The sequence below is a fragment of the Dermacentor silvarum genome, chromosome 2 (assembly GCF_013339745.2).
Source record: "Dermacentor silvarum isolate Dsil-2018 chromosome 2, BIME_Dsil_1.4, whole genome shotgun sequence".
In the NCBI taxonomy this organism is placed as follows: Eukaryota; Metazoa; Arthropoda; class Arachnida; order Ixodida; family Ixodidae; genus Dermacentor; species Dermacentor silvarum.
This window is the reverse complement of record NC_051155.1, coordinates 205,996,170-206,009,989: the sequence shown is the minus strand read 5'-3', so window position 1 is coordinate 206,009,989 and position 13,820 is coordinate 205,996,170. Positions and strand designations below refer to the sequence as shown.

The window sequence follows — 13,820 nt, the reverse complement described above, 5'->3', positions numbered from 1 at the left end:
ATTTGTTACAATACCAGATTTTCAGGCACAAACCTTTGTACTTTGTATGTGATCGTTATCTAGCAGGCAGAGGATTCTTCATGTTGATTTACATTTATTGCAATTTATTTGGGGGGGGGGGGGGGGAACTATATAGCATTGCATACTAGATATCAGCTAAAATCAGTCTGCTCCTTGCAGTTGGTTTCTGACTTCTTATATCTTCCTCCGAGTCCAAGTAACTGTTGCAAAAATGTTGAATTTAGCATTTTACTTGAAATGGCTGCCAAGGGGATCAGCATTTAGCATGGATCACGTCATTACCATGTTTACTTGCCAGATTTAGTACTCCAGATTTACTTTGGCCGGATTTTCAGTTCTTAGTTCATTTTTTTTTTGGCTGCACTTGCCTTTCGTGAAGAAAAAAATAAGGCTTGATCTTGGAGCCCTCCTAACTGTTCGGGACAGAAAATGGCCTTTTGTTTATACAGCAGGAAACTTGAGCTCAGTTTCAGCAGAAGGTGCTTGACAAATGCATATAGTACTGAGCCCGCTCGTGTACGGTAACTAGGTAAGGGGCTAAAATGAGCAGTCATTCTTACATTAATATGCTGTCATAGTGGGAAAGCTTTATGCCTTGTGCCTTTTAGTGTAGAATGCCATTTTGATTGTGAATTTGTACATTTCACACTGTGCCTAGTTGTCGACAGCAACCCAATCCTGCATTCATTCCAATTGCTTCTCCTGGAACATATTGCCATGTGTCGCTTGGTCATGGGCAATAAGACTCTCGCCATACAAGAGGTGCGGCTTTTTATCTCTCTTTCCAGTCATTATATCAGGTCTTGCACTTGAAGTGTCATCTATTGTACCTTGTAGTAGGCTTGAGCCCTATTAACTTGTTGCTGTGCCTTTTTTTCTTTTCTTCTGAACTTAACTGTCTAGGTTATACTAAAATTTAGGTCTCCCAGAATTTTTGTCTCTTAGAGACAGAAACCAGTGAGGCAGCCCTCCATGGTTGCCCAGTAAACCACTTGAACTCAGTGAAGTGTTTACATAAATTTCATTGCACGGAAATAAAAAAAATCACTGCCCCTTCTACTCTGTGAAGATGGTCGAACATCGAAGCTGTGTTAGTTACACTGAGTGTTACGAGTGCTACATGTGCATGTGTTGCACGTGATACAATTGCGTAAACACAAGTAAACACATATCTACAACAGGAAGTTGTATTATGTTTAAACGTTGCGAGGCGAGAAGAGGCAGCGACTTCCAATGTTACTTGACGAGTGTCCAGTTCTCTGGTCAAAACCTGCCGAGCCGCCGCTAGAGGCATCGGCCGCAGTCACGGACATTGTGCACATTCGGTACGAACGCGGAGAAACGCGGATGGCGTCGGCAGCAGCTCTGCGCGTTGCCTCGTTGGTGCTGCTACATATTTGCAGTTCTCTCAGTGTCTTTTTCATGCGTGAGGTTTTTCTCTGTGCTTTGGCGTGCTTTTTTTTTTTTTTTCACGTGCGAGTTGTGCTGTTCGTTCACCGGACAGACGGTGAAGGCTCGACTAAGAACATCTCCGCTGTTAAAATTGTAGTCTCCGGGTTCTCTCAAGCCACCTTTGTCGTAAGGCTTAGGCTTGACGGCCAACTCCCTTGTGCTTGCCTTGTACTACCGGGGTTCGGCGGTACAAAGACAGGCAGAAACACGACAACACACGATAGTGTAACAAGTATAAAAAGGGTTTATTGCTCCATGGGAATTCGCGTGGAAGCAGGCTATAGAGTCGACCTCGACGTTTGTCGGGGTCGATAGTGGTCGAACGAGGTAGGGCACGACAAAGGAAGGGAACAAGATGGTTACCTGAGCTCCGTCCTTCGTCGCGGCTCGCAGTCGTCTCCCATTTCTCCGGCGTGCGCCGGTCGCGGCGATCGCGACCGCCCCGCCTCGTTCTGGGCTCGGTCCAATGAGCGCAGGGCTCCGCGTACACGTCACCGCTGCGTTTGCAACCGGTTTCCAAGAGGATCGCGCCACCGCCCGAAAAGCCGTTTGGCTCCCCGAACGGGAAGAGGGAAAAAGGCGTCTGCTCTCCTCACTTCCGTGGCGCGCGTAAGGACGCGGGGAAATATGAACCTTCATAATTCCCACAAAATGGAAACAAAAGGTGTAGTGTATGGTAAAACGAGTGGTCAAATGGTTAGCGTCATTTTGACACCGAATGAAAAGTTGAAAGGAAGTGGCATGCAATGACTTGGATGCCCATGGACTCCAGCATAAGCATCTGTAGAAGCAATCGTAGAGCATTATTCCCTGTCATGCAATGGTCGCTGGTTGACCGCTGCATGTTGCCACCGGTCCCCTTATGAACAGCGCCGCCAGGGTGAGGCAGCCCATGCTGGAATGCTGGAATGCTCCATCAGCAGTGAAGCACGGCGGGCTGCTCAAGGTGTTTCTGGTGCATGCCACCCTCTTTCGGTGCCTCAGAAACTGCAAGCAGCCTATGTAGATGACAAAATGACTATCCTAGATAACGTGGTACTTCTGTACAAAGAAAAACATGTTTACAGAATTGTAGAGCAAAGCAGAACTGCCATTATTTGTCAGATGTTTCACAAAGGAAGCTGACCACTCAATGTTACGTTGTCGAGTTGTCGGTCTTCACTTACATTGACATGAGCTTGTATCAGCATCACTTGCTGCTTGTTCATTCGTGCAATGTAAAGTACTTGATGTCAGATAAGAAAATGCCTGCAGCTGTACAAAACAAGGAGCATAACAGCAACAGGTGTTCCTCCAGCAAACAGCCTTGAGTGCCACTCATACGGCAGTTGTGGGATAATGATGTCGCAGAACATTCATCAGCATACATGGAGATGCATTCCTTTTCAGAAATTTTCATGCCACTCATGAGGTTCTCTGCAAAGCTGCACAACTGCAGCTTGTCACTTGCTCATTTGTCGTAAACGCCACTTAAGCAGTGACAGCTTTCCTACCGAATAGTTTCCAGTTGAGATCGGAAAAAAAAAAAAAGTCTGAGTACTTGCAGCTCGCAAACACTTGTCAGTATATCTCATCACTGCTTATTTATATTTCACAGTGCATGAGAAAGATCTTTTTTTCTTTTTTTTTTGCACAGGGGCATTTAGCAGAAACGTAAGCTGAATTCATTTATTTACATCTGAATGTCATGTACAGGCATCGCAGGCCCTGCAGATATGTCGTCAAGAGCCACGTCTGTTTGCCCGTCACAAACCTCAACTGCATACACTTCTGGTGAGAAATTTTCAAGGCTGTTTATTTTAAACTTTCTGTTCTAATAGTCTAACAAGGACAGAAGAGAAAAAGTGCATAAACTGGTTAACTTCAAATGAAACCTATGCTTGTGCTATCACAGATAGTTTTTTGTGTCTTATGTGTGTGTATCATACAATATATTTTATAAAGACAGTGCTCATCGTAAAGTTCATAGACAGTTACAGTTCGCTGAGAAAGGGGCTAAATATTGTAATATTTGTATCTTTATTGCAAAAACCTTAACACACGAGGATGCAATAAGTTGTGAAGTTTGCCAGGAGCGTTTCCTGGCTGTAGTAATAATAATACAGCCGAACCTCGATATAAAAAACATAGATATAAAAACATAGATATAATGAAAGGATTAATTGGTGGGCTAGTTGGTTTTGCATTACCCAAGAGATAAATTAGCGCGATAACGGCACAGACACAAGTCTTTGTCTCCCTTTCTTGTGTGTGTGTGTGCCCGTTATCACGCTAATTTACCTGTTCAGATAAATATAATGAATTATATGATACAACGAAGTACATATTAAGCTTGGTTAGTCATGCTTTATTTCAATGCAGTATTGTCGTGCTTTAAAGGGGCCGTGAAACCTCACCAATAAAGGACGTTCCCTCACGAATCTTCTGTGGCAAAAATTTTTAGAATCCTTCAAGCGCAACCAGAGTTATTTTCATCGGAGAGCGGCTTTCTCTCTCCTTTTGTCTCCTCTAGCGCTCTGAATGCTACACAGGCCCGCTCAAAAGCTTTATTGTTGTTTTCTTTTTGTTTTAACAGCGAAGCTGTTTAAGCCAGCCGTAATTTGTAGTTTGTGGCTCGTATCAAGAAACTATCAAGAAATAAAAGAAAATAAACTTTCTTGCCGAGGCGGGATTTAAACCCACAGTCCCAAGGCGAGCTTCGTAACCACTAGGCTATACAGCCACATTTGCAGAACATGCATTTATGCGAACCATATGATTGCGTTTGAGCGTCGTCGTCTTCGTCCACGGCTGGCGCGTTCGCACGCTCGTGCTCTGTGAGGTGAAGAAGAGGTTTTGCGCTCTATGCTCGGGAGAGAAAGAAAATGAGAGTGAGAGAGAGAGAGAGACGCATTCACGGAGCGGGTCTGTTGGAATGCGTTGTCGGCATTGCAGCGCAGTATCGGTGTTGCAAGCTGCGCTATGCAACGCACAGTGACGGCCGTAAGTCCGAGACATGCAAAAAGAAATTATCATCATCATGAGTAATAAGATGAAAAGTTCGCGCGCACTTCCGGAAAATGCTGGGCTACGATCGCCCAGCTTTGCTGTTTCAAGTGTTGCGAATTTTTCAATAGCTTTGTGTTTCAACAGCTGCGGATGTCCCAGACTGATTCAAAACATTGTCAGCGTCAGAGCTTGAATCTGGTTTGCTGTCATCTTTGTACTTATAGCTCGAGTTCTCATCACTAAATTCAAGTGCGGGTGCAGCATAGTTTCGAGCTGGACGCTTTTCTTACGGGGCAGCCGCGCGGAACGACACCATGACAGCTACTTTCGATAAATGGGCAGTAAGGCGGCAGCTTCCCACGCCGTGATTTTACAAGAGAAACAAAACTGAAACTCTTTAAAACTGGCTGAAAATGCTAGGTCCACATGTTCGACATGCGGCGGGCCTTCAGAAATAAATGCACTGCGGTGGAATAAAACTACTCGGGCTCCAAACCAAAGCTCACTAGTGAAAAGCTGGCATCATTTCCGGCTTATTAGCACCACTCAGCACTGTCAGATGGCAAAGCCGACTACATAGTTAAATTTTTGACTTACTGGGCATTTCTTTATCACAATAACTTGATGTTAGTGCAGTGTAATCATGAACGGCATGTTTTTTTCTCGACTTCGGCAGACGGTAACAGCCATGCCCCTTTTCGCTACAACACATGCTCATTAGCTTGCGAAAAGGTCCGTCAAAAATCACATCGCCACAGTGGAAAAATTTAAACTTATTCCAAAGGTGCTGTGCCTGGATCAACCACTGGGTGGTGTTAAGTGCATAAGAAACGGTTCCAACATGTCGAAATCGGCAATTTAGAGCATGGATCAGAGGTGATCGATCTGAACAGGCGTGGTAACGAAAAGTTAATAGAGGAGTGAAATAAAGAACTGTAGAGTGCAAAATTATAAAACCACTGATTTTGTTACTTTAGCACAGTTGAAATTATTAATACCAACTTAAAGTTTAATTCAAACAAAAAGCTACAAACTGAACACAGTGGGGTATATACAGTTAAACCTTAAAATAATGAAGTCAGTAAAATCAGCACCTTACTTCGCTATATAGAAATTTCGCTTTATTGAAATTTAACCTTTATGTAAAGTACAGTTACCGACCAGTCCTTTTTGCATGGAAGGGGTCACCCAAAATGCTTCAATAACTGGGCAGTCCAAAGAAACAAGTTTTAATAACAAAAAAAACCAAGGACACCTAAGCACTTCTTATGAGTTGTGAATGCGAAAGCATTAATGTCCAATTGAACGCTGCTGAGTGGTCCTTCTAGTTATCAGCTCCTCATGGGCAAGCGAGTGTGTTGAGACGCTTGGCCAACGCCTCTTAGATAGCACAAGGCCGGTGCACTTCGATTCATGACGTTATGATGCCTTTCCTGACTTCCATAGAATCTAATGGGGACACTCCCAAGTAATCCGCGGTGATTTTGACATCACTGCTTTTGCACGCCGGGCTTGGCAATGGAAATTTCGGTCCAAGTAGCATGACGTTATAAAGCAGAGTGCACAGGCCTGCTATCTAGGAGGCGTTGGTTTGGCGCATTTTGATTTGGTCTCACCGAGGTACAGTTAGAATGCAGTTGTTGTATGCCGCAAAAGAAAGTTTCGCGTTAAAATTTCGTGGAAGTAAGGCAATAACCTAAATTTTGGTAACTTTGTTCATCGCTGGCACATGTTCCTTTTAGTGTCATTGCGCGCACATCTTGTGCGGAAAATCAAGCAAGATCCAGTACGGCCCCGGAAAAGTTTGGTTGCTGTTATGCATTGGTTTGCCAGAAGTCTTATATATGAGTCTGTTTTATCACAGAACATCCACATGGTTTTATAGAGTAGGCTACCTACTCCATAAAACCATGTTGAGGTATTGTGATGTGGGCACTTCGGGTGCCGCAGGTAAGTGCTTGCAGCTACGAAAAATCACTCGGCTACTTATATCCAGAACTTGTTGCAGGAACAGTGTACTCACTGGAAACGCATCTATTTGCGGTAAAAGCATCTGTTAGTTCCAGAGAGTCGAGGAGAGCTTCTTGTGACTTCAAAATCATGGATAGCGCGCTTTGTGGTATCCTGAAATAAATTCATGAAATAAGATACTAGCCTTGCCCTCAACTGACAGGGCGTTCCGAATAGTACTCCTGCCGCTACTGCTATTCATGCTTGTGACTTGCCACATGGCGATAACAAAAACAGCAAATTGGGTGCTGGCAGAAAGCACTTGCAGAATGTGGAACTATGCTGTGTAGAATGCGCAGTTATGATGATGTGCTAATATGTGTGCCCCCTTGTGCCTCTGATCGACATTGCACTCGCCAGCTTATGGCCCCGGAAATCTGGCGGCGCATCTCACAAACCGTGACCACCTAAATTCGCCATTGCCGGAGAAGACGTTGCTCTGCTTTGGCGACCGCCCTATGTCACGCCGTGTACAACCTGAAATGTGCGCTCGTAAACAACCGCATGTGTAATTCCACTATTCGACCTTTGGCACCTGTGGTAGTTTCAGTTTATTGCCTCAGTCTTCCTTTGTGACAGCAGTGAAATTTCATTATACTGAAATCGTCGATAAACACCTTGTTACCTTGAGGTTAAAAATACATGGTGTTCTATGGACATGAAGCTATAAAAAGTTAAATACAGTGGAATCTCGTTGATACGATTCTGCATACTACGTTTTTTTTTGTATACCATTTCTTTTTGTTATCTACCATTTCTTTTTCTTATATGCGATTATGTTCGGATAAAATGATTTTTGGATGATATGTTGTATTTTCCAGTTCCCGTGAAGGCTGTATCAACGAGATTACACTGTACTACATTGTTATATAGCAGGTATCGTTATATTGAAGTTCGTTACATTGAGGTTTGATGCTTTGTTTGTGTACTTGTGTGCACATATAGATTGCGGGTTGTGTTGTTATATGGCTCGCACAGCATAATCAATGCTTATTTTGGCTGTCATAATATACTGCTTCTATAGAATCATGGTGCGATTTTTGTTCTGTACCTTTCGTTATGTCTATTTTGCGTAATACGAAACAATCTTTCCATGTGTTACTGAAGACAAGGCATATTGGCTTCTATTACTTCCTGTTTGTTTCACACCAACTTTTCTGTCACTGTGTAACGAAACCCGAGATTCTGAAGTTTATGATTTCCAATACAATGCAGTTTCTGTGCTGAAGGGAGTTTGATGAATGCACTCGCTGGTGAATACACTCTACAGCTTATTTCAGTAAACCTTTCCGTGTGACGGTGTGCAAATGACACTAACGGCAAAGTACACTCTCTCAAAGTGACACTAAATTTACCCGTCTGACAGGGTTGTAAGTCATGGAGATGGGAGCTGAGGTTTGCAAGAGAAGTGGATAGGATGCGTTTATTATTTTTGATGAATGGTTTCTTTCACGCAGGGCTTGTATGCCATGTCCATGAACTGCATGGAAGCTGCTGAAGCTCAATTCAACACAGTCCTCAGGGTGAGTTAAAAAGCAAGGCAGAGTTACTGGACCACAAAATGTAAAAATAAAAACGATGCAAGTGTGTTTGCGCACAGTTCATGTGGTTCCTTTCTCCCTTTTTGAGTGAGAATTGTTGCATTGCGTAGTCTGCCGTTTCATTTCAGTTAAATGCTAGTGGTCCTTTTGCTTCACAAGTTTGCAGTGCTTCGCCTCGTTTTGGGGCTTGACTGAATTAATTGGTGTGCAGCCAAATACCTCCAAATTAATAAAGGTTTGATACCATTGCATGATGAATATGCACTACAGAGGGAGTTCAAATTAGCCTATTTTTTACCTAAAGAGGGTTGAAATGAGTACCCGTCGTTGTCCTGAGCGCAGAGCATGGCATCACCAGAGCTACGAATCCTGGCCAGCCTAAATTTGGTCATCGTGTACCTGCGGTGCCATCGAGAGAAGGAACTTCAGGAGCTGCTCGTTCGGCTTAATCCGGAGACTCTACCATCAGCGTTAGTTTACCAAGCTTTTCATTTTACTACTCTTTTGCTTCTGGTCTTGTTGTTTCAGCATTCGGGAAGAGAAATGTATTTCTTGTACATTCAGAAAGTAACACACTAGTACCTATTCAGCAATGTGACCCTGCATACTTTTAAATTACTGCAACGTTTCCATTTTCACTCATATTGTCAAAAACAGGCATTTAGCTTTTAAGTCATTTGGAGATCTTTTCAGTGGCAATCCATAGAGCTTTGATGTTGTCTACTGTTAGGGCTGTAACTTATATTACAGCTGAACGTCTTTGTTATAAAAAAGTCATATTGGTCACGAAAATATCTTTGTTATATTGGATGTTCGGTATAAACATAAACGCATATATCAGAGAAAAAAGAAAACAATTGTGATCAGGTCTCTGCGAAAGAATCGCAATGAGGTGCCTCCGATGGGCCAGCAAAGAGTCTTGTGCAGATTTTGATGGCCTGTTGGCGTCCTGTCGTCTCGATACAAGACAAGATAGCAACAATTAATTTCATACGCGTCGTCAGCATCGCCGCAAGAACGCAACAATGCGATCGGTATTATTGCATAGGGCCAACCAAGCCAAGCCGCTGCTGCTAGACTTCTTGCACACAGAAAGATCCGCACTTAGATCCATACTCTGCTACAACAGCCGTCAATCTAACCTGTGCGTGTAATCTCTCACTCAGTTGCCGATAAGGTCTATGAGAGTGAACATATTGATAAATAGCTTCCCATGATGGCTTGTCACTGGCTACTCCACCGGCTGCACTGGTAAAGCCGCTAGGCCTAACCAGCATCGCTTTGTTGGGAGTAGGCAACCAAAGTTATGTTTTCGTGTCTGCTTGACATACGGCAGCTGTGTTCATGGCCGCCATGTGTACGGCATCGCACGCACGGTTCATGCCAGAAACATTCCGCAGCATCAGAAATTTTAGTTATTGCTGTTGTACATTGGTGCTTGAGGTAGGTGGCAGCGCTGCAGGGAAGTCTGAATAATCATGCAGGTCAGAAACATCAGGCATCTGGAAAGTTGTTTGGCGACTATTTGGACATTTCTGCAAGCAAAAATTTGCTTCGATATAGCCAATACTGTGTTGGATCCCATATTTCAAATTTTTGTTATAGCAGGATAGCACTGTGGTATTGAAGCATGGCCAACCAGATATTGTAATTACTTTAAGTTGAATAATTTGTTACATCCGTGTTTGCTTTATCGAGGTTCCATTGTATTTCCTACCCCTAATGCCATGCTTGCTCTTATCCAGCAGCCTCAACGCTCTCCATGATGGACACTTGTGAATGGCTTTCGATAGGCGTGCCTTAGTAATTTTGTTGAATGATTTCATGTTTTGCTATTCTTCCGACTCCTGTTTTATGAAGAGCTGTAAACTTCTACCTACAAAAAGCTTACATTCTTATTGTCTAGTTGTTTGAACTCTTGTGACAGTGTTGTGTGTGAGAGTAGTTATAGCCTTATAGTCATCAGCTATTTTCATAACCAAGCTTTAACGCTGATGCAGATGTTTTTGTTTTGCTTGTTGATGGACAGGTCACACAGTTTACGAGCGGCTGCCTATTATGTTCATGGATTCAATGCCTTCTTCCAAGCCCGCTACAATGATGCCAAGTGAGTATTCTAGCAGCCTTAAAATGGTGGTTTCAATTATCACTTGTTAGATGAGCTTGTTTGCTTTTGTAACTGCCTGAAGAAGGACTCTGCTTTCTCTCCTTTTTTTTTTTCGCAGTGAAGCTGTTAAGCAGATTTACACAATGGTTTTCGTGTGGTGGCATGCAACGGCATGCAACGGCATGGTTGATATCAAATGTAGATGTAATGCTACGTGTGTAAGAGCCCTGAATTTGTTTTGAAACTAATGATCAGTGACTATAAAATAAAGGTTAACTTGTGTATATGTCATTCGATCAGACAACTTAATTGCGCGCTTTTTTAACCAGTAAACTGTACTTATAGTTTCTCACGTCACATTATACCCCCTCCACGTTTGAGGTCAGCTAGGAGCTTGTACGGCTGTGGCAGTGAAAGTTGACGTCATAGTGCTGCAACGCAGCCTGCATGGGAGCTATTACTGAGAACAGCCAGCGACGACTGCAGACAACTGTGCTCAATTGCAGCATCAGTTTCTGCTGTGTTAGCCGACACTGTGGTGCTGCAGCGCAGACTGCGTGAGAGTCGTCACTGAGAGCAGCCTGTTACGACTGCGCTCGAACGCTACTGTGCGAGGGCGTGATGCTGCAAACGGACCCCTAGTACTTCTGAAGGATGTGAGAACTCACTTATACAGCTTTTTCTGTCTTTAATGTATCTTTAGTTAGATTGGCATGCATCCATGAAAGATCTTTAATGCGAAGCATTCTTGTCTGACTAAACAGTTTTTGTTGTGTATCAACTACAGTATAGACCACTTATAACGTAACCGCTTATAGTGCAGAACCGGATATAGTGCGGTCTTTTCAGACTCCCGTTAATTTTCCCATAGCACTCTATGTATACACGTATCGCTTATAGTGCAGTTGCGGGAAACGAAATACCGGTTACAGTGTGGCTGCCTGGGAGTACAGAAGTCAGCGGAGACGGCGAACGCTCCCCTCAAACGGGCTCCCCAAGGAGTGCTCGAGGAAGAAAGAGACGAAGTGGAGGAGAAGGGCACGTGGTGCGAACGAACAGCCAGTGAGGCTGAAACCAGAATCTTGAGTGCGATTCGTGAAATATCACGGCGCGCATAGCGAGCGAGGGCCACGAAACTGCCAAGGCCGGTCTAGCTCGCTTCACGATAACGGCAGTAAACGAAACTTCAGGGAGCGGGCGGCGCCGGTACAGCACGGGGAAGGGCGCACGCAGAGACCGTGGAATGTGAGCGAGGAGGGCGGCAGGGAAGCGGATTTCGCCTCGGCATCTTCGCCGCTTCGGTGGCTCCCCTCGCCCTCCCTCGTACCTCCCTCACTTTTGACTGTCACCGTGCGCGCCCACCGCCATGCAGGCGCCGCCGCTACAGCCGGCCCAGCGCCAGCTCTCCGAAGTTCGTTTTCTGCCGTTATCGGGAAGCCGGCGTTGGCCGGCCTGGGACAGCGGCGCTGCTTCCTTCTGCACCGTAGCTGTAGCGTGCAAGGTCAACACGTGACTAGAAAGTAGAGGAAGCATAAAGGAGAAAGAAGGGTTCACTGCCATTTTCTACGCGTGGCTACGGTAGCGTGGCTGAGACGTCGGCACGTACACGCATGTTCCGGCGCAACGCAGAATCGGCGACCTTGCCATTTGAGAGAGGGTGAAATTCCCGGCGCATCTTTTTTTTCTTTCTTTATTTATTTATTTATTTTTTTTTTGTTCGCGCGCGACATTGAGGGGTCTCTCCTAAGCTTTTACTCTATGGCGGTGCCGGAGCAATGCCGGTTGGAGGCGCCACCTCGTGATTTGGTTCGAATTAACGAGATTCGACTGTAAATTGAATGCAAACATTCTAGCCGCATTCCTCGACTGTCGCATACGCGTGGTGGCTCGGTGCACATGTTTTGCATATGTGCGGGCCTTGAAAATTGTCGCTTTGGTTATAGTGCGGATATTCGCGACTCCGGCGACTTACGTTATAAGTGGTCTACACTGTGTCTGGCCTCTTTTGCAAAGCAGGCAGTAAGAAGCAGCCAGTAAAAAGAAAGAAACAAACCATGGTTTCGATAGTTATAGCAGATGAGTTCTGCCCAAATCAAATTAATAGCCTTGTGCCCCGAAAGAAAGTGCATAGAACTGCATAATTAACCATGACATCAATGTGCCTCTTGATATGTTGCTTTGTATCAAATGTCGGGCACTCTTGCTCTATATTTGAGGTTGCACTTGATATTTGGCTGGGGTGCCAAGTGCATAGAGTGTGAGCGCATTGCGCACGTGCGAGGTGTTCTGCAAGCATCTCTTCATTGGATGCGCCCTCTTGGTCGCTATCGTACTAGCTGGAGCAAGAGACACAGACGAGCGTCGTGCTGGTTTAACTGGTTCGGTTTCCCCTCGGCGTCTTAAGACACTACGCAATAGGAGCATACTGCATCTTGGGCCGCTTTTTGCCACTAGGTGTGTGCAGCGCTTCAATGAACCTCTTTAACACCTAATTGGGTCACTAGATATCACAAGAACAAACACCATGTACTGCACTCTGCATCAATTCACAACACGCTGCAAAAACATTAACTGTTAGCTGCGGAACAGTTATATGATTCATAAATAGTACGATTCTCTACCAAATTCTGTATGCTTTGCATTACCTAGATATCAGCTGGAGTTGAGTCTACCTAATTTTTTTCCTTATTATCTATGATGATCCACGTGGAAAAAAGTGCTCATAAATTTAAAGCAAATGATGTGGTCTTCAGTCCCTTCAAAAAGTGTCATGAGCAAATGAATACATTTTTTTCATTGGTGTGACCACACAGCTAGCCAACCCTAGTGAAGTTGCAAAACATTTTGCAAGAGCCATGCCTCCGAGATTGGGCAGTGCACGTGGAGCCGGGGTGTTGTGCTTGGTAACAGAAGATATGGAAGGGTATTGGAGCGATTCGGGACGTTCAAAGATGCACTCTACTGCAAACAACTGTGTTGGATACCGCCTTGTAGCTTGACCCATAGCACAACGCCAATGCAATGCAAACAATGTCTGTCGTGTATGGGTGCAACTGCGCATTTAAAATGGGCAGTACAAGGCACACTGAGTATAGGTGTGTTGACTCGAGCTGAAAAAAGCAGGTAACTTCTGAGGTTTATGGTGCGGGATAATATCTTCAATCTCAGATGCATGATATATTTAACCATAATGATTATAATTTTCTTGCTAATATGTGCATATAGTACGCTCCAAATTGTATTTTTGCTGCTACAGAGACTGTATCTTTACTTGACTCTGCCAGCTTATGTTGGTTGTGAAAGTGTGTTAGGTCACTGTCTTACTACACTGTAGGATTTTATATAAAATCAGCATAACCAAAGCAGTGCTCATCACTCGCCGTGGTAGCTTAGTGGCTGTGGCATTGTGCTCCTTAGCTCGAAGTCATGCATTTGGTTACGGTTGCGATGGCCGCAATACGATGGAGGCAAAATTAAAACATGCCTGTGTACTTAGATTTAGATGCACGATAAGGAACCCCAGGTGGTCAAAATTATAGGCTAACTGCAATCAAATTTTTGACCGCATAAAAAGCCCAGTTTCAGATAATTTAGACAGAGTAGGCTTTGTGGAAAATTTTACACTTGAAATTCGAGTGGGTGCATCACAGAACGCTAGCAAACATTAATGTTTTTCATACCGAAACTGAAAAAAAAAAAAT

The 13,820-nt window shown here is 44.2% G+C and overlaps 1 protein-coding gene across 1 annotated transcript in view; it reads left to right on the top strand.

Annotated features, from left to right (window-relative positions):
- The window catches only part of LOC119442470 (MAU2 chromatid cohesion factor homolog), a 45,070-nt gene that overhangs the window by 14,939 nt on the left and 16,311 nt on the right, over positions 1-13,820 (top strand). The window contains exons 9-13 of the mRNA XM_037707365.2: positions 680-783; positions 3,169-3,246; positions 7,929-7,994; positions 8,355-8,482; positions 10,042-10,119. Of these exons, the coding sequence (XP_037563293.1) occupies positions 680-783; positions 3,169-3,246; positions 7,929-7,994; positions 8,355-8,482; positions 10,042-10,119 (454 nt within the window). The remainder of the gene's footprint in view (positions 1-679; positions 784-3,168; positions 3,247-7,928; positions 7,995-8,354; positions 8,483-10,041; positions 10,120-13,820) is intronic.